This window comes from Andrena cerasifolii, chromosome 13 (assembly GCF_050908995.1).
Source record: "Andrena cerasifolii isolate SP2316 chromosome 13, iyAndCera1_principal, whole genome shotgun sequence".
Taxonomy (NCBI): Eukaryota; Metazoa; Arthropoda; class Insecta; order Hymenoptera; family Andrenidae; genus Andrena; species Andrena cerasifolii.
The window spans coordinates 11450143-11474440 of NC_135130.1; the positions used below are offsets into that span (position 1 = coordinate 11450143).

The 24298-nt window shown below is 42.6% G+C and overlaps 4 protein-coding genes across 9 annotated transcripts in view; 2 read left to right on the plus strand and 2 right to left on the minus strand.

Annotated features, from left to right (window-relative positions):
• The window catches only part of Sppl (signal peptide peptidase-like protein), a 327977-nt gene that overhangs the window by 301906 nt on the left and 1773 nt on the right, over positions 1 to 24298 (minus strand). For 5 of the 6 annotated variants that reach the window (XM_076825246.1, XM_076825243.1, XM_076825244.1 and 2 more), the window contains 4 exons: positions 23976 to 24289; positions 23567 to 23910; positions 22466 to 22891; positions 19218 to 22391 (listed from right to left, as the gene is read on the minus strand). In XM_076825246.1, the coding sequence (XP_076681361.1) occupies positions 22323 to 22391; positions 22466 to 22891; positions 23567 to 23910; positions 23976 to 24289 (1153 nt within the window). In that variant the 3' untranslated portion in view covers positions 19218 to 22322. Of the gene's footprint in view, positions 1 to 19217; positions 22392 to 22465; positions 22892 to 23566; positions 23911 to 23975; positions 24290 to 24298 lie in introns of those variants that run through there. The other variant, XR_013086979.1, reaches the window with a different exon arrangement.
• On the plus strand, positions 1990 to 11733 carry LOC143375759 (fatty acid synthase-like). Its single transcript, XM_076825184.1, has 19 exons — positions 1990 to 2282; positions 2354 to 2604; positions 3032 to 3263; positions 3370 to 3788; positions 4057 to 4350; positions 4432 to 4639; positions 4723 to 4883; positions 4960 to 5277; positions 5448 to 5953; positions 6028 to 6332; positions 6406 to 6804; positions 6929 to 7959; positions 8032 to 8273; positions 8551 to 9247; positions 9336 to 10167; positions 10239 to 10708; positions 10785 to 11039; positions 11127 to 11381; positions 11478 to 11733. The coding sequence occupies exons 1-19, from the start codon at positions 2099 to 2101 to the stop codon at positions 11634 to 11636; spliced, it is 7218 nt and encodes a 2405-aa protein (XP_076681299.1). The 5' UTR covers positions 1990 to 2098; the 3' UTR covers positions 11637 to 11733.
• On the minus strand, positions 11680 to 14678 carry LOC143375793 (uncharacterized). The gene is made up of 4 exons (XM_076825265.1): positions 14066 to 14678; positions 13575 to 13816; positions 13197 to 13478; positions 11680 to 12625 (listed from the first exon to the last, which is right to left on the minus strand). Exons 1-4 carry the CDS (start codon positions 14069 to 14071, stop codon positions 12403 to 12405), a joined length of 753 nt encoding a protein of 250 aa, XP_076681380.1. The 5' UTR covers positions 14072 to 14678; the 3' UTR covers positions 11680 to 12402.
• LOC143375782 (calcium release-activated calcium channel protein 1) lies at positions 16686 to 19596 on the plus strand. The gene is made up of 3 exons (XM_076825249.1): positions 16686 to 17041; positions 17137 to 17836; positions 18507 to 19596. Exons 2-3 carry the CDS (start codon positions 17237 to 17239, stop codon positions 18996 to 18998), a joined length of 1092 nt encoding a protein of 363 aa, XP_076681364.1. The 5' UTR covers positions 16686 to 17041; positions 17137 to 17236; the 3' UTR covers positions 18999 to 19596.

The following is a 24298-nucleotide window of genomic DNA, read 5'->3' on the forward strand; positions in this document are numbered from 1 at the left end:
ATTAGGGTGGCCCTTATATATACGTGCCGAAATTTTATTTTCGTACTTCTTTGCTCTCACCCCCTAATATGTTTCTATTTTATAAAAAAAAATAGTCCCTGAAAAAGATTATTGCAATCGGACAACAGGAAAGGGTACCGACCAGGGCTTAATGTTTGGAATTCATCAATAGTTTGGATTTGAAGAATTTTTCGAAAATGATAAACCGAAATTTTGTTCAAATAATACTAAAAGAGCATTCAATCGTCTACAATTACTGTATAGTCGGTGTACGTAGTATCAGGTGAATCAATCTTCGGACAGCAAAATGTTTCGGTGTGAGTAATTTCTACACCAGAATCTACAGCATGGAACTTGACGGGTGAATTTAAATAAAAATTGTGAAAGTTACACAAGAATCAATTTTTTCCCCACATTTTTTCGAAAGAAAATCGTCTTTAATCGTTTATAAAAAAAATTTACAAACATCATGTTGATGCGGAAATTCCATGCTGTAAAGAAGGAAATCTATACCTTCGGTTAGAATTTCAATTGAAAATAAGGCGCTCGGCCTTAATTTCAAAGATATTCGCGAAAAACTGCTGTCTTGCGTGCATTGCAATAAATTCTGCGTATATCTACGCGCCCGTAGTAGCACCACCGCTTATCTACTGTTTCTATAAATAAATGGCAATGGTCAAATAACAAAACAAATTATTAGAAATTACAAAAGACGATTATGCGATTACTAAAAGCGAAATTACAAGAGGCGATATGGGAGGGCCATCTGGCAATTGTTGCACTCGCAGAGGACATCGAAGACATTGGGCCCAGGGTGCAGGAGGTTCAGGCCTGGGTGACTCAGGAAGACAACCGTAGCCGAGTCCGCATTCTCGAGTCATAGATTAGCATTTAAGGGGTGGTTTACCCCGTGACACCTTGATAAAGTACCGCCGTTTGGAACTTCTTTTTATCACAAAAAGAATGTGTTTACTAAATTGAATCTTTTCTCATTTTATTAGTACGTCCATTAAGAATGCAAAATAATTTTGTTCATATTTTTTTGATGCTTGTTTGCGCTAAAATAAGTGGATGTAATATGCGCTGTAAAATAAAAGACGCTTCGACTGCAAGGTCGATTTTGGAGGAAGCGTGTGTCAGCTATTTTAATTAGCTAAATTTGTTACTTCAAAATCGACCATGCAGACGAGGCGTCTTTTTTTCACAGCGCATATTACACCCCTTTATTTTGGGGCAAGCATGCATTAAAAAAATATGCATAATTTTGTTTGTATTCTCAAAACACGTATTAATAAACAGAAAAAAAACTTCGATTTAGTAAACACATTCTCTTTGTGACAAAACAAGTTCGAAACAGAGGTACTTTATCAGGGCGTCACAGTGGAAAGACCACTTAAGCAATCGCCTTTCGTAATTTCTAACACAATGATGAAGCTGATGAAGTTTTCGAGATATTCCAAGTTTAACTAAAGTTGTTTGCGAATACCTGGAGAACTAAAACCGAGCGCCGATAACATATATAGGAAAAAAAAATTCAGAGTCATGCCACCGACGATATATTTCAAGGTCATCGGAACCGGTGAAGCACACCCTTTTATGCACAATTACCCTAACGATCCAGATAGTACACGGCGCAAAGTGGTCTGTCCAATAACCAACTAGCGAGACAAAAGTCGCAGGTCGTACATAAATCATCAGTTAGGTGAAAATGTTTATTATTTGATTGAAAAACACTATCCATCGATTTTTCACCCCGAAATACCCGCGTACCCCCTTAAGACGTATTTAAGACGATTGTGAAATTTTAAGAAATAAGTCTAGAGGGATAATGATATTCTGTAGAATATTTCGCGTCAATGCGCATTTTTTATTAACAATTAATACTCGTTGTATACATAGAAATAGAAAATGTTTACAAGGAAGTGTGTTGGGTGAGTGCGGAAAACGGTTGCTTCGTAAACTGGGAGGTCTGTGTTCTTCCCATCACTGGAGCCAAATTAAACAGTCCTTTTATATACCCGCGATAATTAAGCAGGATTGACGAGACCTGAAGAAAACGTACAGTTTCCACCTTCGATCGCCCTAAGAGAGGAGAAAAATGTCTTGCAGCGTACAAGCAACCCCATCGAGCGGGGGATACACTTCTCCGGAACCAGGGGAGGAGGTGGTGATCACCGGTATCTCCGGTAGATTTCCGGAATGTGACAACGTGAACGAGCTGAAGGAGAAGCTGATGAACAAGGTGGACCTCGTTACAGACAACTCTTCAAGATGGAATATAGGTGACACTCTAATATTCTTTCCTAGCTGTGGCCAATTTAACATGCAAGTAAAACCAAGTGTATTTGCGTAGATCATGCGGAAATTCCACGGGATGGCGGGAAAGTCTCCGACCTGTCCAAATTCGACGCGCACTTCTTCGGAGTGCATTATAAGCAAGCTCATACAATGGACCCCCTGGGCAGGATGTTGTTGGAACACACGTACGAAGCCATTATCGACGCCGGAGTAAATCCCAAGCAAATACGAGGAACAAACACCGGCGTTGTTGTGGCCGCCTGCGCCAGCGATTCCGAGAGGACATGGTTCTTCGAAAAGCTGCAGGTGACTATTGCCGTGTTAATTCGAAATGTAAAGAAATTCATATAATTTGAAACCATATTAAAGAAAATAGAAATAATGAAAAACCGCGGTTCGAAAAATATAGAACACCTAGGAAATTTGTAAAGAAAACTGAGAGAACTTTAGTTTTGTTACTAAAAATGAAGATTTATTAAGTACAATATACAAATAAAAAAATATATTCGCGTGCCTTAATAAATAATAAATAAAAAATAACAATGAAAAAATAATAAAAAATAATAATGTCTTTGTATTAGATTTAACAATTAGATTCGCTTTTCAAAAACCTCAGTCAGTGAGTCAGTCAGTGGTATTTGAATTTTATATATATTTTACGGGTTTGTAAAGCCTACGCTTAATACTTACCTTCAACACCTCCCGAGCTCGTTAAATGTGCCCCACGTCTTAGGCCAACGGATTCGGTATCACTGGCAGCAGCAAAGCGATGTTGGCCAACAGGATCTCTTACTTCTTGGATCTGCACGGTCCATCGTACACGGTAGATACAGCCTGCAGTTCCAGCATGGTCGCAATAGATCAAGCATGCAGACTGATACGAACTGGAGTATGCGACCAAGTCATCGTCGGCGCTGCGAATCTCTGTCTTCACCCCTATGTGTCGCTTCAATTTATGCGACTAGGTACAAAGTAGTAGCAGCTTCGTTGAATTCGCCAGTCTCTTGACTGGATTAATATCGAGATAGTTTGCGTCGCCTAAGAGATGTATAAGCACCAGTCTGATTTCAGGTGTTTTATCCAGGGACTGCCGATGCAAAACCTTCGATGCGAAGGCTAACGGCTACGTGCGTAGCGAGGCCGCATGCGCGATCTTCCTGCAGAAAGCGAAGGTGGCCAAAAGGATATACGCGACGGTAGTTTACACGAAATCGAATTGCGACGGTTACAAGGAGCAGGGAATTACTTTCCCTGCCAGTGCCATACAGGCGATGCTCTTGGAAGATTTCTACAAAGAGTGCGGAATTCCTCCAACGTCCCTGTCCTTCCTGGAGGCGCACGGCACTGGGACCGTTATCGGTGACCCCGAGGAACTCGGGGCGATTGACAAAGTCTTTTGCAAAGGCAGAAGTACACCGCTTCGAATTGGTTCCATCAAATCGAACCTAGGACATACCGAGCCTGTCAGTGGCCTCTGCTCAGTTGCCAAGGTGTGCTTTCAATGATAAATGCCACTAACGGAAAAGATGGCGCGATGTGACCTTCGGAATAGGGCTGCTACGCATATTCGAATATTCGAATACCGAAGCATTCGAATTTCGGATGCGAATAATCAAAGAATTAGGATTATTCGAATATTCGAATTATTCGAAAAAACTATTCATATTCGAAAATATTCGAATTATTCGAATATCCGAATATTTACATGTCTACTTCGGAAGACATGCAATAATACTGTGACACTATACATGTTTTAAGATTCTCATTGCAATGGAGACCGGCATAATTCCACCAAACTTACACTTTACGAGTCCTACGAAGGGTATGAAATGTTTCGAGGAGGGAAAAGTGGAAGTTATCACAGAGCCCACGCCATGGGAGGGCGGATACGTGGGATTGAATTCCTTCGGTTTCGGAGGGGTAAATGCACACGTTTTATTGGATTCTTATACCAAAGAGAAAGTCAACAATGGGAGGCCCTCTGACGACTTGCCCAGGCTCGTGGTTGCATCTGGGCGCACCGAAGAGGCAATAGAAACGCTTCTAAATTATGTAAGATAATTAACTATCTTGCCTCTGAGCACTATAGAAATTAGATATCAAATAGTGGACAAGGAATAACGTGCTTCCTAGGTGGAAAGTATTCCAGTGGATGTGGAATATATTCGACTCTTGCATGAAATTCATGCTGATAATATATCAGGTCACTTGATCAGAGGGTACACCCTAGTTGGATCTAAAGTATCCGAGAAGCCACCGAGAGAGATGCAAGAATTCCCGGGCACAAAGAGACCAATTTGGTTCGTTTTCTCTGGCATGGGATCCCAGTGGGCTGGAATGGGTAGATACATGTTAAACTATTTCTGGGCAAAATTATGCTCTCGTTAAAAAGGAGAATTCAAATATCGAATTTAAACGTAACAGGTAAGGAATTAATGCGATTCCCCACCTTCCTAAAGGCGATACAAAAGTTCGATGCAGCTTTAAAACCGCATGGCGTTGATATCGTTAAAATTATCACGAGCAAGGACAAGGAGACGTTTGACAACGTCCTGAATTCATTCGTTGGAATTGCTGCGATTCAGGTGAAATGAGTATATAACTATATGGAGTAACGATTATTGCCTTCCACGACCGTAACTAACATTAACACCCGCAAAGATCGGTCTCGTAGATCTCCTCACATCCGTGGGTATAGTGCCAGACAACATAATCGGCCATTCTGTGGGAGAACTTGGATGTGCTTACGCAGACGGATGCTTCACCGCTGAGCAAATGGTTCTCTCCGCGTACTCTAGAGGTCTGGCTTCTATCGAGACGGAGCTGATTTATGGATCAATGGCGGCGATCGGCCTCGGCTATGCACAAATCAAAGAGATGTGTCCACCAGATATCGAAGTAGCGTGTCATAATAGCGCCGATAGTTCTACCATTAGTGGGCCAGCGGAGTCCATGAAGCAGTTCGTGGCTAAGTTACAGGTAAGTGTTTCACGGTCTCAGCGCGAATGAGTCAGCTCGGGTGCCCCTGGATGGCTAGCTCCGGCCTCAAGAACATGCTTCTGCGAAAGAATCACCCACGAAACATGCCTCGAGCCCTGATGGTGTACGAAGATGCAGTTACCGGGATGAATCGTGACTCAATGTTCCAGGCAAACAAGATTTTTGCCAAGGAAGTGCCGTGCGGTAACATCGCATACCACAGCCGCTACATCGCGGAAGCGGGGCCAAAACTCCTAGCATACTTGCGGAAAGTGATTCCCGTGCCGAAGCCACGAAGTTCCAAGTGGGTAAGCACATCCGTGCCTCGTAGCCAGTGGTCGACGCCAGAGGCACAGCTCTCCTCCGCCGAATACCACACGAACAATCTTCTCAACTCCGTGCTGTTCGCGGAGACGGCCACCATGATTCCTTCGGACGCGATAACCATCGAGATCGCTCCTCACGGCCTCCTCCAAGCTATCCTCACAAGATCGTTGGACTCCACCGTAACAAACGTGCCGCTGACTCACCGCGGCCACAAAGACAACGCCGAGTTTTTCCTGCAAGCTCTTGGAAAACTGTATAACGTGGGCTTGCAACCACAGCTCCAGAACCTGTATCCCTCTGTTTCATTTCCCGTCAGTCGTGGCACACCAATGATCTCCCCTCTCGTGAAGTGAGTCAAGCAGTAGCTCCAACTCGTTGAAATGTTCGGCTAATACTTTATAAAACGGGAATGCCAAATTTCAGGTGGGAACATTCTGAAGACTGGTTCGTTCCGCTTTACTCACGACGTCAAAAAATAACTACGTCGGAGAGACTTGTCAACATCGATCTTAACGATGAGTCTTTCGAGTACATGGCCCATCACGTGATCGACGGAAGGAACTTAGTCCCAGCTACGGGATATCTCATGCTGGTTTGGGAAAGTGTGTCTTTGATGGAGGGAAAACTGTGCGACGAATTATCGGTAGTTTTCGAAAACATTAAGTTCGAACGTGCGACGAACATTACGAAGGACGGTATTATTCCACTAACAATCATAGTTCAAAGAGGTAAAACCCATTGCACTTTGGAAACAACCACTGTAAAAAAGCCAAACGCTTTAATACTCTAACGCGTGTTCAGGTTCCGGGAAATTCGAGATATCAGAAGGATCGACGACCGTGGTATCAGGAGTGGTGCACGGAACAGCGAATCCTGCGCAAGAAATGATTTCGCCTGAGTTTTTAGAAGCGATCGAAGATGAAGAAGTTTTGACTACAAAGGACATATACAAGGAGTTGAAACTCCGTGGATACCAGTACTCAGGGGTATTCCGTGCGCTAAAGAGTGCGTCGATCAACGGAAAAAGGGGACGCATCGCATGGATGAAGAATTGGGCCGCCTTTATGGACAACATGCTGCAAATCAAGTTACTAGGCCTCGATTCCAGAGCATTGTACGTACCTACGGCGATCAAGAAGCTGGTGATAGACGTAAAAGCTCACGCTAATGTAATTCTGAATCTTACCAAAGAAAACATAGGTATGCCATTTTTATAGGCTCATTTTTATACTCCCCTCAATTTGTCGCCCTAGGCTGCAGCCTACTTAGCGTATACTCAAATCCGCCCCAGATCGGGTCCTTACCAATTCTACGGGTATTGCAGAAATCCCAGTGCACGTCTACACTAATCACGACGTCGTGAGATCTGGAGGTATAGAAATTCGCGGGTTAACAGCCAATTCCATCCAACGACGAAAGCAAATGGCGGACCCAGTATTGGAGGAGTACAAATTTGTGGCAAATCGTGATAAAGCGCAAGTCACTTTAAATGAAATGATTGTACTGTCGACTCAGCTGGCCCTAGAATGCCACATGTTGACCGGTCCAAAGATCCTTGAACTGATCGAAGTCGATGACAACGTCCCCGACGAAGAAGTCCTTACGCCTGATTTCCTCAAGGTGTTAGGAGACCTGCCAATGATTCGACCAAAGATGACTCTTGCTGCAGATTCTCAGCGAAGCCAAAAACTATCGTTGCCGGAGTCAGTGACAACGGTAGAGCCAGTGAAACTGCCGGACGATGGCACTGTCCTTATGGCAGCCGCCTACAACATCCTGTCGCCAAAGAAACAACATTCTTTAGACAAACTTATCCTCGCGATCATGGATCGGGGATTCATTTTAACGCGAGAACTGACGGTGAACAATAAAACTTACTCACACATCGAAAGACGTGGCTTGAATATTGTTTTAGAAAAGAGCTTCGGGGATGAGACACTACTGCTCTTAAAACAGAAGGAGAAACCTCCCAATAGTACAGAGGTTGTATACGTGAACAATAATGAATTTAGCTGGCTCAATAAAGTGAAAGACATCTTGAAGAACGAAGAAGAGAAAAAGAATGACGTGGCGGTGAGACTGGTACTGGTCGCAGAGGGTGACATGGAAAATGGGGCTCTGGGTTTGGTAAAATGTTTAAGGCGAGAACCCCGTGGCGAGATTGTGAAGACTGTAATAATTCAGGACAAAAATGGCCCCAAGTTTTCTCTAAACGATCCATTTTTCGCTAAACAGCTCGATATTGATATTGGCATTAATATTTTACGGCCACAAAAAGTTTGGGGTACATACAGACACCTACATCTAGCGCCACTGAAGCCAGTCCCAGTCCCTCATGGTTATGCAAATATTAAGGTATGCGAAAATTTTTGTTCGTAGAATACTAAAGCTACAGAATGACCAGAGCTGTATGAAATTATTCCGCAGGTAAGAGGAGACTTGAGTTCCCTGGAATGGGTGCAGGGCTCCCTCCAGCCTGACGTCAAAGATGAAAATCTTGTAAAAGTAATATACTCTTCTCTGAACTTCAGAGATGTAATGCTGGCTACTGGCAAGCTGATGCCGGAGGCTCTGACACAAAAGCGGGAGCTCCGCGACTGCTTGATCGGATTCGAATTCAGTGGAGTAGATGCCAGTGGCCGTCGAGTGATGGGATTCGCCGATAGCAGGTAAAACATCGTATCCAATATTTTGAATACCCCGACCAATTGCCAATTTTTTTTAAAAAAAAACTATATGACCGCGTTGGAAGTTTTGCTTGAATGTTGTGGCCGTTTGGATGTCGAGTCGCTTCTATCCTCGTAGAATCTATACCTTTACGAAATTCGTCTTAAAGCTTTTACTGAGTACTCTTCAGATAATATACTATAGATCCATGGAGAAAAAGAAATCGATTTGCAGAAAAATGTTAATGTAAATGTCCCCTTAATTCCCCGATTTTTCCAGGGCTATGTCAAACCTCGTCAGTCGCAACAACTTCAGTGTATGGTCCATACCAGACAAGTGGTCTCTAGAGGACGCAGCCACGATTCCAGCCACGTATTTTACTGTCTTTTACGCTTTGTACTACTATGGAAAGCTAAGGAAAGGGGAAAAAATTTTGATCCATGCCGGTAGCGGTGGCGTGGGTCAAGCTGCCATCAACATCGCCCTTTCCGAGGGCTGCGAGGTATTCACCACCGTGGGAACCCCCGAAAAGAGAAGATTCATTAGGGAAAAATTCCCCAGCATTAGCGACGACCACATTGGTAACTCTCGAGACACGAGTTTCGAGCAGATGGTGAAGAAATTGACGAACAGTAAGGGAGTCGACATAGTCCTGAATTCCTTGGCAGAGGAAAAGCTCCAAGCGTCAGTTCGCTGTTTGGCTTATCGAGGTCGTTTCCTCGAGATTGGCAAATTCGACTTGGCTGCGAATAATCAGCTGGGAATGCAAATTTTCCTGAAGGAAATCAGCTTCCACGGAATCCTCCTGGATAACATAATTAACGGCACCATGCCGCATGTACAGGCAGAGATGCATGAGTTCTTTAAAACAAAAATTCAAAGCAAGGCAATCAAGCCTTTGAATAGAAAATGCTTTGAGAAACATGAACTGGAGGCTGCCTTTAGGTACATGGCAGCCGGTAAACATACTGGAAAGGTGAATACTACATTCGTCCTGTTTCATAAACTTAATACATCCACTACCTTCCAGGTTTGTAAAAAATTAAACCCTCGATCTTCGACAGATCCTGATCAAGGTAGGAGATGAGAAGGCACCCTTGGACACGCCGATACTCGCCTATCCTCAATTCAACGCTATACCAGACAAGAGCTACGTGATTGTCGGGGGTCTAGGTGGGCTGGGTCTAGAAATGGCTGACTGGTTGGTGCTTCGTGGTGCCAGGAACCTAGTGTTCATCTCTCGCGGGGGCATTAAAAACGGCTACCAGAAACTAAGGACAGAACTATGGAAATCATACGGCGTAAAAATCCTAATAATTTCTGGCCGGGACGCTTCCAAGACCACAGACTGTGAGTTCATCTTGAAATCCGCGGAGAAACAGGCGCCCGTCGATGGTATCTTCAACCTCGCAGCAGTGCTAAAGGACTGCCTGTGCATAAACCAAACCGAGAACGATTTTGAGGAGAGCCTGAAACCGAAGGCATGGATCACCAAGCAGTTGGACCAGGTGTCGAGGAAGATCTGTCCGACTCTTCGCCACTTTGTCGTGTTCTCCTCTATTTCCTGCGGACGGGGTAATCCTGGTCAGACCAATTACGGTATGGGTAACGCGGTGTTGGAGAGGATCTGTGAAAGAAGAGTCGAAGAGGGCCTGCCGGGCATGGCGATACAATGGGGAGCCGTAGCTGAAGTTGGGCTGGCCGCGGATCTGTTGGAGGACAAGAAGCAATTCGTGATCGGTGGAACACTGCCACAGAGGATATCATCGTGTTTGGAAGAGCTGGACAAATTTCTGATGCATAGCAGACCGATTGTAGCTAGCATGGTTGTTGCGGAGAAACGACCTAGCGCTAACGAAGTAAGCACCGTTCTAGAAGCGGTAATGAATATCATGGGTGAGTAATTGTGCGGTTTAGCTTGCTATTTGAACTACATCTAGCTGACTTACAATATTTTGTCATTGCAGGTATAAAGAATCTTAAGGTTATCAGCCAATCTTCTTCGTTGCCTGAAGTCGGAATGGACTCCATGATGGCAATGGAAATAAGGCAAACTTTGGAACGAGACTTCGAAGTCTTCCTAACTCCACAAGATCTTCGAGCCCTGAGTATAGCTAAGCTTATGGAGATGTCCGCGAAAGATAAAAAGCATTCGAAAAAATATAGAAAATCCACTACCAACAGAGAAATGGTGATCGACGCGAAGCGGCTGATGCAATCGATAAGCGTACCGCTGCTAAATGCTAATTACTGCGTGGAGCTTCCTGTTAAATGCCACGAAAAGAAGAACGAAATATTCCTCATCCCGGGTATCGAAGGAAATGCCTGGATTTTTGATACATTGGCACTCAAATTGAAATCCCCGGTTACCTGTCTACAGACGGGATTACGCGAAACAAATCTATCTATAGAAGAAATGGCGGACCGTCTTCTACCTGTATGTACCTAAAATCCTCAGAAGGGCCATAACTTTTTCCCCTAATTTTACTCATGTATCTTGCATTTCTCTGCAGTATGTATTAGAGAGGAGCAAGGATCGACGAGACTTTGTGATTGTCGGATATTCTTACGGTTCACTGATAGCGATCGAACTAGTGAGGAGATTAGAGGCTCGTGCCTTCATCGGTCACCTCATACTGATTGACGGATCACCTGACTATATGAAAGCCATAAAGTCAACGCATCTTTCAGCGCCTACAGATGCGGAGTTCCGAAGTGCGCTTCTAATGGCCTTCTTGAGCATCACTAACCCCTCTGCCATGCCAGAGGTAGTCTCGTCACTTTTCCACCTAGAATATACAGATCTTTTAATTCTTCTTCATTGATTATAATAAATATTCTTCACATTTTTGTAGTTCAAATTAGAATTGCATGAATGCACAACATGGGAAGAGAAGTTAGAAAAAGTGATCAGCCACACACCGGAAGAAATTAGCAAAACTTACAATCGCGATACTCAGAAAGCGATTTGTACGTTCTTTTACAATCGCCTATGCACATTGGACACGTACGACAGCAATTCTCAGACACCACTGAGAACACCAATTACGCTATTGAAACCAACACTACCAAGCATCAAGATGTCTGACGATGCTTACGGTTTGCACCAGGTGATCTTTGTGATTTGGTTTTTAGCCATAGGAAACTAGTGCGCTTCTTTACTGACTGCTAGGAGAATATTAAAATGTGTACTGTTTATTGCGTAGGTTACCTACGGAAGGGTTACAGTACACGAAATCGAGGGTAACCACTCGTCGATTCTAGATAACAGTAAAGTCGTAGCGGCCATTAATTGCGAGCCTTTGGACGATGAGGAGGATTTTGAACAACATCTAAACGTTGTGTCGCCTGCCATGGAATTATAGGTTGTGGGGTCAGGGCAATAGGTTTATCATAAATAAATGAACCTTTTATTGTTGATTTCAGAATATACGTTTTTTACTTGTGTATGCCTTCCAACAATCCCTTATGAACGAAGTATTCAGTATGAATGAAACTTTGCCATGTCTATGCGAAATCAGAATCATGTAGAACATGCCAGTCATTCATAATGAACAATCGATAGAATACACTCAGCCTGCACACTTCACCAAACATACTTAACGCTCAATATACATACATTATATAATATAGAAATGAAATTACCTCGTTACAAGTTCTTTCTCTTAATTCATCCACTCGATACATTCCATTTTTTTTACAACTCATTCTAACTGTGCTAAAATTCAGATCACAGTGGAACCAGATGCAACACACTTCATACAGATCGAAGAAAATAACGTAGGATTAATAACAACAGTACGCTCGACGCGTTATTGATAATTACAATAATACTGAATCCGACATTCAGCTTGCGATCGCATTTTCCCTTATTTTTAAGTATTTTTGCAATTGTACCACCTCTTTATTAGTCGCAATAAATGTATCCTAACTTAAGACAATAATAACGAAGTCTTCCCGAAGAATTGGCTAGAGTAGTGTTACTCGCAAAAAGGATTCAGACCATCGTTAAATTAGAACATTACACAACCACGGCAACGTTAAATAAAAAAAATATGAAACGTGACAATTTTGTTTTCTTTTTCTAACGATTTAAGGAAATGTGAAAACAACATACTAAATGGATCACCTTCATAATTCCATGGGCTCGAAAACTGAAGCATTACTCGATAACGTTTGATTTAAATCAGGAATGGCTTCGTTGTTATTATTATTACTGTTACTGTTATTGTTATTATTATTATTATTATCGTCGGACGTATCGGGAATCGGAATTGGCGCATCCCTTGTTGGTAAAATACGCAGATGCTTATTGGGTGGTTCCCACAAAACTAGAGCCATGGAGGGCCTCTCCCTGAAAGGGAAAATCTGTAAAGCTTTATCTCTTTTGGTAAAAAAGTTTGAATACGCATTAAAAAACGCAGCAATAAAGGCCGTCGCACATTTTGGCGAAGACTGACTCATCAACGTCCAGCACAAACCGTTCAACCTAGAAAACTAAAATTTGGAAGGTTTTTTGGTTTGGAAGGTGTTTTCGTGACCTAGGTGCCCACTAAGGAAGGATTTTTGGAAATTCCAGCCCCAAGGGGGTGGAAAGGGGTAAAATGTATTTTTTCGGATTCTTACTCACAAAGATTGCCCACACAAGTGCTCAAAAACAAATTTCAGGATTTTGCCCTAATCAACCCCTAAGGGGATGGTGAAAAAGGGTGAAATTTCTTTTCATGGAGTCCTTAATATCTCTTAGGCTCGAAGCGAAGCGCCGGTATATTTTGCTAGTTAATAATATTTAATTAATCGTCTCCCCGCTTCGGTCATCTACTGTTTAAAAACTTTTCTCCCCGCATCGCCGGAAATGCGCGACGACCTTTACGCTGCAATATGAAATATGCATCGCAATGATGCGAGCAAACTGTATTACTTACAATTTAGACAACAATGACGTTGGAAGAATGGGTTCTTGTTGGAGCCTCTTAAGCTCCTCGGAAAGCATCAACCTGGGGTACCCAGATTTCGCTCGATCCGCGTCCACAGAGTTTGCTGCTTCCAGCTCCAGATCCATATTCAGGTCTCTGAGAGGGGCTGACTGTGCGTTAGCTGCCGATGTTGAAGGCACCGGGGGTTGCGGCTGATAATTGGAGCTGATGCGCAAATCCTTGAAATGCGCAGTCATCTTTTCCTCCGTTATAAACTGTTTCGCTTGCCTCCTGCAAGATTACAACGATCCATTGAGAACCACTTCGATGCATTGTAAAAGCAATCGTGTCTTTAATAATATTCCCTTGCGTTCTTCAAATACTTACGTATCCAACGAGTCAGAGGCCTCCAGCTTTCTCTTCTGGTGAAGGACCGGTTCGTAAGTAGTTCCTCCGGTAAACCTGACCAGCTCGGGCTGCTGGAGCGCTGGGACGCTCCACGGTATCGACATCGGGGGCACTTGTGGCATATGCATCCATGGCCCAAGCTGATGTGAAGTGCTCTGTTGGCCCATCATATGTTGGAATATGGACGGCGGTGTATGGAGGTTCGCTCCTCCCATTGCATTCTGAACCGGAGGAGAATACATTTGATGCGTAGATGCAGCTATCGTACTTAAGAGCAACAATCGGCTAACGTCATCTTTTCTATTTATATAACAACATTTATGGCAGAGGCAAGGCTGCCTTATGCAGACTAGATGTACGCAAAGTGAAATGTAATTATCGGAAGAAAATGATACAGATCCCGCGGTACACGGTTCTCAACCTATTCTTCGAAGCAACGCATGAAATTTTGTAAGTGATTAGCTGCCTACTGTCATTTGTAGCCACCGAAAGACGACAGGACGTGCTGGAGTTTTGTTGTGCGTTGTGGCGAGCTGTGGTTCCCTGTGAAATCTCACAAAAGCCTGTTGCGTAACATCCGAGCCTTGGCACGGGTCTCGGGGGAAAGACGAATAGACGTGAAATAAACACGCCTCGCGTCACTTCGTGTATGAATTCTTCAACCGTAGTGTACCAGACGCTAACCTCTATTCACCACTTGCCGCGGCAGTGCAGGGGAACGCCGTAAGTTTCAGTAAACTGATGTGCGAATGCACGCCAACCTTGGCGAAAGAAATCCTGGAATGCTGCGTGCTCCGGGATATATTTATCCACGCAACGTAAGATCGTAAGGGGGAACTCCGATTATTTGTTTTCGTCTCTCTCTCCCTCTCTCTCCCTCTTTGCAAGAAAACACAGGATTGTCGAATTTGCGAAAAATTTTAACGAATATTGCGCGATAAGCGGGCAACAAGATCCTCTCTACGTTTTTAGAACATAGTTGCATCGAGTTCGCATGCACACACAGATCATGAGACTACTCACTGATCACTACCACGCAGATGTCAACATTCTGCGCTTGACGCGTCCAGACTGGTCCAGACTGCGCTAGAACTGGCTAGAACTTTAAGTTGAGTTAGGGACTTAAGTGTCTTCTGCGCATGAGCGCGCCTGATTGCGGCAACACTTCTGGCTAAAAGTCTGGATGTACACGACGAAGCTGTCCGCGAAATTTAGATTACAATTATATAGCAATCTTGCAACAGATGGATGAATCAATGAGACGAGATTCGAGCATTTTGATAATACAATGGAGGTAATTTTGTGATATTTTTTTCGTGAGGCACGAAAATTTAAAGGCAGGCTCTCACTACGCCTCGCATCGCCTCGGATCATTTTTTCTTCCTATGCTTTTCTTATGTAGTTTGACAATTTCACTCGCACTGCGCCTCGCCTCGCCTCGGCGGGAAAAAATTGGCGGTCGGACGATAGAGAATACATTTAAGAACATCTGTGCAATATGGTATAAAAATCCATAGAGTTTTACTCAAATTACAGCGTACACCGTTTCGGAAAATAAGGTTTCGAGAAAATCACATTTAAAGTTTTCGGAATGTTTTGATATTTGAAAAAAAATGTATATATTATTCAAAAATATTTCTATCTTCATTGAAAAAAATTTGTCAATAAAAGTGTTTTTGTCACTTAGAAATAAATTCTCAAAGATGCGATATTTCTTGACCTGGCCAAGGTGGTCTAACCCCTTATTGACGCTGTTGACCACTTGCGCCTCATTGAGCGCAACCGGGTAGACGCAGCTGTATACAAATCTCGGGTTGCCTTGTGCCAGGCTAAAGCAATTACTGCCACAGAAAATTAGTATATAATTTTGCAAATATATGCGTCATTAACAGCCTTCAATTAATCTTTTACCTATATTTCGGAAATATTCTGTTATACAGTTCCTTAGTACAGCGTAATGCATTACACGAAATTAAGATCCTTTTGCCACTTCAAACAGTTCCGGCAAAACTGTACATACAATTACGCATGCAAATGAGCCGGGGATAGATAAAACTTCTCCGGTAAACCGCCGATGGCACACATTCACACGGCTCCTTGGAACCTGTCGCGCATCCGTCATCCACTTAGGCAGTGCACAGAACACAAACACAAATCGTGTGTCTTGACGCGATTCATCCGCCAGAATGGGAGGTCTTTTGTAGATATAATTCTGCTGTCCTCCACTGCGTGATTACGATCAGAATTTTTTTTTGTCGTAATTCCCTGAGCATTTCAACGGATGTGGTCACAGCACGCATCACGCATGGCGCATGTGCAGGTGGACACGCGACGAAAATGCCCCTATCGCTTATGCAGTTAGCTCCGATTTTTCAGAACCGGAATTTCACCGGCTCCGAAGTGCTCTTCGTACAATAATCCATTTTCAACGAGAACTGAAAGCACAAATCGCGTCAGCTTTACATATATCCTGTTCGTGGGATATCCGTTCATTACACTTGGGAAGTTCATCGATCAGAAATCCCACGATCATGTACATACGTTAAATTCCAATTAGAAGTTACATAACTCCAATTCTGATTACCCTTGGGATTAGAAAATAGCTCCGACGTGCCATGACCTCGGACACCCAAAAAAGTCAGACCCGACGTTCAACCTCTACACTTATCTAGTCCCAAGGAGAACCATCGACAAAACACGCTGGAGGACGTGGTGACAATTAGACTACCTCAGCGCGCGTCCACATTTGTCAGCTCATGCTATTTAAGAACATAATTAAGGAAGTGAAAAAAAAGCGCATAGTAACTGCACCCGAAATCAGTCTCAGCCTGAGGCTTCCCCTAAAAGTCGCGAATTAATGGCATTGTTGTTATAATCTCGCCGTCTGGATGCAACTGAACGAATATCTCCCCGCGATTCGTCTTATCGCCTCCTCGAGAGGTGAGAAAATAAGCGTCATTGGCCGCGGTCGCATCTTTCAGTGGATGCCATGTGTGCCAGAGAGAGGAGAGAGGAGAATCAGAGGTACATACACGTACACAGGTGTGCTATAAGGCCACACACGGCCGGTTATTATGTATCCGATATATGGCTTTGAAGCAATTAATACTATTGTTATGATTCAGACGAGTATACGTCATGTGTATTTCTCAGCGGTGCGACGCCAGCCTTCGGTCAGTGTTCCACCGTGGATACTTGCAGATACCCGGTTTCCGTCCACGGGACGCTACACCGATCGTGCCACTGCTCCGCGCGCGTTATCCTCGGCTATGCGGCTCCTTCGCCGACTGTAGCGTTCAGTGCTGTGCCTGCAGAGGATAATACTTATAAGTGACGATCACCGGGCGCGACTACCCAAGTAGCTTCTTATACCTCGGCGACACCAGCCATGGAGCGCGATGGCAGAGCTTAAATGTATGATAATCAGCACTGTGATTGTGTAAACCGTACGTATGGCCGCAGTGATTCAATCCGAAGGAAACAATGATAACATGTGAGCGTCCGTGAAAACTGTGCCCACGATTCTTTGACTGTTCCGCAGGAGGAGGAGCATCCATGACGCAGGGAGATACTATCGTTAACGGGTGCCTGGGTCTCGAAGGATCGAACATTTGAGGAAGCTAGAACTACAGGCGCAAACTATGCCGAACAGTAATCTTGGATCTATCACAGAGAAGGATAGCTCGACCAGGAACGGTGTTCTTAATCACGATGAAAAAGCAACGACCGAGAGGCATGGGAAGAGTAACGCCACCTCCGGGCAGAAGAGTGCCGAAGAGATAGCAGGGAAGTTGAGTAAATACACTCAGATCGATCTTGCTCAATTGTCTTACGGTACACAGAGAGTAAGACCTACTTCTATAGCTTACTTGTCGAAGGAGTCTCGTATCAGCGAGCCGAGTTACCCGTATTACACCTCTAAGAGCACCTTGTCCCCGGCTCAAAGCGAATTGGCCCTGTCGTCTAGAAGCAGGCAAAATCGTTATGTGGCCTTAGATATGAGGTCGATGAGCAGCCTTCCGTTCTCGAATCCCCAAACGAACAGTCATGTCTCGGGGAATAGCCTGCCTTACACATGCTGCTGTACATGCGTGGGACCCTCTGTACCGCCGACACCTTCGTCTCATCAAACGGAAGAGCAAGATGGTCCTGAAGGCCTCTCGTGGAGAAGGCTTCACATGAGCAGGGCTAAATTGAAAGCAACTGCAACAACGTCGGAATTGTTAAGTGGATTTGCCATGGTGAGTACTTAACTTGTAAACATTAAGAGGATAATTATAATAACAATTATTATCACAGTTACATCGTTACAATGAATAGTCGCGGATGATCTAATGTTTGCAATCAATCAGCCATGCATTCCTTCCGAATCTATAATGTACAATTAGCAAATGCTATGTGTGCAGTAAGATGCACCGACGCGCTAAGCGTTGTGGAAATGAAAAATGACACTCGCATTAAATTTCAAGTATTTGCCGTGTTGTGGATTCTTTGGAGGTAATTTTCCAAGAAAATCTTGTGCTTGTACGAGCAGAAAATCCGCCGGGGGATTACACAACGTTTCCTGAAAATCATTAAATAGACGCGGACGACAATTCTGTGTAATCTTCAGCCTCATCTATCATTACATAAGGCAAATATCACTTTCTTCAACAATATATTACCGGCTCGCGCAAGCATACTTGGTTTTCGAATATTCGATTAGTGCCTTTTAAATTACAAAGTATAATTTGCCCGGGGGAACATGCATTTGAGAAGGACACGGGGAATTAACGCGTAACTAGTAGCATCGTATCTTTGCGCTTACGTGCATGCTCATAGGCTACTAGCTGGGCGCAAAGCAACCGGGGCATACTTGCGCTTTTTCAGTGGCCATTTACACCTTTTATCGATCTCTTTTCCAAATTTCAGGTGGCTATGGTAGAACTGCAAATAAACGAGCCGACCGCAGTACCAGAATGGCTGTTCGTGATGTTTGCTGTTTGCACAACCGTCCTAGTATCAGTGCACATCTTTGCTTTAATGATAAGCACTTATTTATTGCCCAATATTGAGGCCATCAGCAAGCTTCAGGTGTCGCGATTGGTGACGGAGTCGCCGCACGAAAGGATGCGCGGCTTCATCGAGCTAGCTTGGGCATTCTCCACGGTGCTAGGGCTGTTCCTCTTTCTGGTAGAAGTAGCGATACTCTGCTGGGTGAAATTTTGGGATTACTCGTTTACAGCCGCGACTGCCAGCACTATCATAGTGATCCCGGTGCTGATAGTGTTTATAGCGTTCGCTGTTCACTTCTATCACTCGCTAGTAGTTTACAAATGTGAGTCGTCGGTGACTGATATGAACGAATTAGAGAGCATAAAGAGGAATTTAGATAACGTGACGATGCGACAGAGCAGTGTGTAATCGCCGGCTTGTGTAACATCTGATTCCGTGAAGAATTTCCATTTTCGTAGTATGTCGCATCGGTGTTTCCTAAAATACATACCAGACTGTATACTTAGTGTTTACTCGTAGCATACCAAACAGAAAGTATTGTAATCGTTAGGAACTAGATACTGTACTTAAAAATCGAATGCGCGCTATTAATATGTATGTAACAATGGCGGAAGAAGAACACACGTATGTTTATACAATAACTTTACTTTTTTTTTTTTAACACAATCATACGGAAATGATCATGTTTTTATTATATATAAAAATGTACATAGCTGTACACATGCAAGTCAAGAGTTGCAACAGTACAAGCAAAGTGCTCTTAGTATATTAGCTATATTATTTTTAGCATTTAATTATATCCTATTTACGACTTAATTCCCAATTCATTTTTAAATGTGTTTCTCGCTCGCTTCGCTTCGCCCGTATCGCTAATTATATATATAGACTTTTATTTTGTCACTTAGTTTGTGGAAAAACTGAAGGACAGTTACGAGTGACTTGATTTATGTACATGCTTTCATTCCAGAACTTGTTATCCTAGTCAAATAAATTATTCTTTTTCAGACTTGAAGACTCTCATTAATCAAAATGAGCGTGGCCTTGTTACTTAAACTATAAATGAGAAAACACAATTTTTATCCACCTTTCATTTTCACCATAAACTAAGTTACGAGCTTACAATCGACACTCCCTACCGATATTATGCCTTAAATTTCTTTCTCTTCTGTTTGTACAAAAAACGATACGAATTAAAGGAAGAAGGGTCATAATTAAAGTAAGGGCATAGTACAGTAGTTCGTTCTCCCAGAACGTTTCGCGAAGCTCCCCGTAACAATGAAAGCGTTTAGATGTATCTTATATTGCACGACACCTCCGGTCACGTGTTCGTTTTAATTAAAATGCTTATTTTAAATTTACAAAAATTGATTTGTCATTTTATACAATGAATCGGATATTCGATTACAGGATTGGGCGCGAAATTCTTCAATGTGAAATCAAACGTTCAGACTTAATAGTATATACATTGAAAGGGAACGGAGAAAAGGAATTAAACCGTCCATCACAGTAGAATGAACCCTGTATCGCGATGCACGTTCATTCGTTTGAAGGGGACCATTGAAACGAGCCGCAAAATGAGTCTTACGCTTTCCGAGAATCTAACAGAAACGCATTCGTCCCCATCCCCTGCGAGGATGGTCAAGTCTTCTTTTCTATTCGTTTAACGGAAGTAGTTAAAATATACTTTATCACTTGTGTCCTTATTTTATGAGTGAAGCTGGTTTTTCTTTACACGTAAAAGATCGGTATCCTTAGAGCGAACAATGAATAAGAAACTGCTTGTGCTATGGACAGGTAAATGAACAGAGTTGGGAAGAATCATAGTTTTATACAAAAACTAATCGAACAGTATCAAAAGGAGTATTTTATTTAAGAGATATAAACTGCTTCGACTGCATTAACGTAAGTAGAAAAATATCTGTTTATGAATCAATTCTTCCAAGGTGGATTAAAGTAGTTAGTTTTTGTATAACACCGATAAACGTTGATCGATTGGTACTATAAATAAGGATGAGATGCTTAAGATCGCTAAAATTTTGCTAACAAATACCATTGCGAATATAACATTTTCTCTCTCTCTTTCTCTCTCTCTCTCTCTCACACACACATCGCGGGTTAAACTCCACTTTCTAAAGTCAATATACAAGTGTACAAGTTAAATTATTGTAAATCGATACTGTATTACTGTACCCAATAATTTATCGCTCCTAATACCGTTATACCTTTCTAGGTGCAAAACAGATTACATTTAAAAGGTGTACTAATGCTCTTAAAATATTCCTATCCATAAAATATATTCACAGACTAAAATCCAGATATACATGTAATTTGTTTGTACCTCTAGAATGTGATGAATAAAGTATTGTAAAAGCAAGAGAAACCAACCCCATTTCTGTCTCTAATTTTCACATAAACTACCGCGAATTATAGAAATATATGACGAAAGCGATCATTATTCCACTTGTCTCACATTGCATAATAATGTATCATATATAGTACGTCGTTATACCGATCTATAGTACTGCTAAATCGATACAAGAGAAGTCGAACAAAAGGGATCGATTGTTTCCGAGAGACCTCTCGATAAATTGGCTTTATTAGAATATTATCTTCAGTCTTGTTTTCAAATAAACGTATAAAGTCTTTCTGATGCCTATCCATAGCAAGAGCTTAGTTAGAAAACTCTATTTTGCAATAATAAACTCTTCCTTATCACGAGATAGTTCTTGACAAATCAAGAAGCAAATATGCAATTCAATACATTTCTGACGATAGAGCTCTACAACTTCCCGCTTTCATCCTCCCTACGATCATCTTCCAAATCCCAGCCACGCTATACAAAGCTAGCAAGACGTTTTGGCAAGTTGAAATGCTTGCTGTTATTCTAATAACAAACTGTAAATTTTTGTTAACTCTTAAATTTATAAAAACGAAAGGTTTTATATATACACGCTTGCATAAATGATGCTTTGTCCGATGCTGACCCAAAATAATAGAATGTCACAACCTACACACATACGTTCACTAGATCTCCGTGGAAATTCTCGAATAATTGTCATATTACTCTATTCATAACTACGCGTTACATACAATTATTCTGATATCCATCGAATAATAAATTAGAATGAAACTTTCTGCACAGGGTATATCACACACATGTATGACGGAGTTTGAGTGAAATCATTAATACGTCAGCACGTCGTTAGTTCGATGTGGAAAACGAACAAATGTCTCGAGCCGTTAAAAGCTTGCATGGTAGTCTCGCCTCGAAATTACAAAAACACGTCCTCGTTTTTAAGCGAACCTCGCGCGTTTCAGTAAACTAACTAAACTGTGAGATAATCGATATCATTTATTTCACCTACTATATATAATCCATTTGTTTACTCAACATTAAATGTAAGACATAAAAAGAATACCAACGATGTTAGTATCCTGAATACATTTTTAGAAAACTGTTTCTTTTTTTTCGCAATTCAGTAAAAGGATCCTTCCTTTACCGGTGTGAAATCAATTTCGTGATATACCTTTGCAAATCACCCGCATCGTTCCCCGAGCACGGAGTCGTAATTTGCATTGTACGATCGAAAGAAGTGTATTGTGTATAGAAAAGAAATTACTCACATTAAATGACATCGATAAAACTAAGGGCATGATGGTAAGTGATAACAGGGTTCATACAAACAGTTTTCCTCCCGCGCTGTGTAATATACACAAACCCAATGACTACTGTCAAACTTCCATGTGCTTAGAAGGTTGTTGAGATATGAACGGTTCGCTCCACATTCGACGTAAATCTCCCTGAAACATTGAAACTCGATCTCAGCGCGTTCTCGTGCGATAGGATGTAAAACCGCCGATTGATAAATTCGTACCTTCAGGTATGCCATCGTAAGTAGTGGCAATAAGGTGAAAGGTACAAGGTACAATAAGGCAGGCTGCGCAGCTTTGAACACCTCCGAACTTACAGTAGCGGTAAGTAAACCAAGAAAATAACCGATTAGAGAACAATGAAAATAACTAATACGATTAATGTGACGTGGGGGTGGAACTCCTGTTTCGCAACCACCGGGCAACAGTTGCGTTTTTTTATATGCATCGTATCGCAGGACAAAACAAAGCAAGAGACCTGGCATAACCACATCGCCGAGCCCCAGCATAGAAAAATGCCCTGCCTGATGCATCGACGGGAAAACTAATTTCCCGGGCAGAGAAAGTTTCGGCGCTTCCCTTGCCACGCCACCTAAGTGCAACCGTCTAGCCACAAGGTTCACTGGATTATCGGCTGGTCTGGTTGCTACCTGTTAGCAAAAGAATCTTCATTAATCTACGCTCCTCTCTATTACAAATTATGGATGTACTTGCGAAAAGGACCGGTGGCCGATCGAGATGAAACTAGGTGGGTATTACGAGGGGTGTGGAAAGACCCCAAATGTAAAATTTTACCTTCGGAAATTAATGCGTTCAAAAGATACAGGGGTAATTATGCATAAAAGGGTACACCTTAACGATTTTTTTTAATCACTTTACCACGGTCCCCCCTCTTAACAATATTTCTGTTGACTTATACCGACACAACGCATTCCATTTTCCAACTTGTCCCGGGTATTAGTATTGGTTGGGGCTAGATTAGCGCGGGGGGCGCGCGTCCGCTCGCGGGCGCGTAAAACACGGTAGCGAACCGATGTGAGTTTAGCAATGCTAAAAATGAGACTGTGGTTACAAAATTTCAAAAATAAAAAATGGCAGGACGGGAGGGTTCCCAGGTAGGGGGGCCTGCACCAACGTTAAAAAAAAATTTAAAAAAAAATAACAATAATTTTTTATTAATATTTCGGAAACTAATAAATACCCGAAGCTACAATTTTAGATTTAGGGTTCACACTCCCCTCCCTCCCCCCTCAAACCTCATCTCGATCGGCCACCGATCCATTTCGGAATAATATCCCAAATTATTACAATAATTTAAAGCTCACCTTAACCATTACATTTGTGCTGAATATGTACGAGGAAAAGAAAACCCAGAAGACATCGTAAATCAGTAGCCCAGTTAGGAGTATAGTGGATACCTTCAAGCTGGGTAATCGAATGAACGCAATGAACGCCACGCAGAGTCCCATACCCATCGCGTCCATGAGTAGCCAATGTCCAGTGAACACCCAGATGCAGACTATACTCACGCTCAGCGAAAACGAAAGCAACTCTGCGCCCGTAAACCTTCCGCAAACGCCGAAGGATATTTTGTTACCATCCGAGCATGGTCTAATTATGTACTGGCACATGGGCAATAAAAGGAATGCCAATGCGACCGAAGCTACGACTGCGAACAAAGAACACATTAAAATTCGATGCGATTAAACTCAACTTATGTTCGGCAAGACTTACTAGCTGTACAGAGCGCCACGAGCATCTGCATGCTGTCGAAAAAGAAGAACATGACGAGCAGAGAAATGGAAGCAGCGAGAGGTAGACAGAGGGCGTGCATCGTATTCAAGGTATGAACTCTTCCACTAGCACCATCCGCGTTTGCTGCGTTACTGTTACTCAGTATTCCGGTCAATAAATTACTACGCTCCTTCTCCCTTTCCCTTTCTCTAGCTTCCTGCTCCATGTTTAAAGATCGGAAACTGCCGTAGACTATCAATAAGATTGATATTAGGAAAGTGGATATCCTAGACGAATCCATTATGGTATATGCCCTGAAACGA

What these genes read in the sequence shown, in the direction of transcription:
- LOC143375793 (XM_076825265.1), bottom strand. An exon ending in GCCTCTGACTCGTTGGATAC is followed by an intron (nt 13,479 to 13,574) that starts GTAAGTATTTGA and finishes GTAATCTTGCAG; the next exon opens with GAGGCAAGCGAAACAGTTTA. An exon ending in ACGTCATTGTTGTCTAAATT is followed by an intron (nt 12,626 to 13,196) that starts GTAAGTAATACA and finishes TTTCCCTTTCAG; the next exon opens with GGAGAGGCCCTCCATGGCTC.
- LOC143375782 (XM_076825249.1), top strand. Translation starts at nt 17,237, where the DNA reads ATGCCGAACAGTAATCTTGGATCTATCACAGAGAAGGATAGCTCGACC. An exon ending in TGTTAAGTGGATTTGCCATG is followed by an intron (nt 17,837 to 18,506) that starts GTGAGTACTTAA and finishes TCCAAATTTCAG; the next exon opens with GTGGCTATGGTAGAACTGCA.
- LOC143375759 (XM_076825184.1), top strand. Translation starts at nt 2,099, where the DNA reads ATGTCTTGCAGCGTACAAGCAACCCCATCGAGCGGGGGATACACTTCT. An exon ending in AACAATCATAGTTCAAAGAG is followed by an intron (nt 6,333 to 6,405) that starts GTAAAACCCATT and finishes ACGCGTGTTCAG; the next exon opens with GTTCCGGGAAATTCGAGATA. An exon ending in CCGGTAAACATACTGGAAAG is followed by an intron (nt 9,248 to 9,335) that starts GTGAATACTACA and finishes GATCTTCGACAG; the next exon opens with ATCCTGATCAAGGTAGGAGA.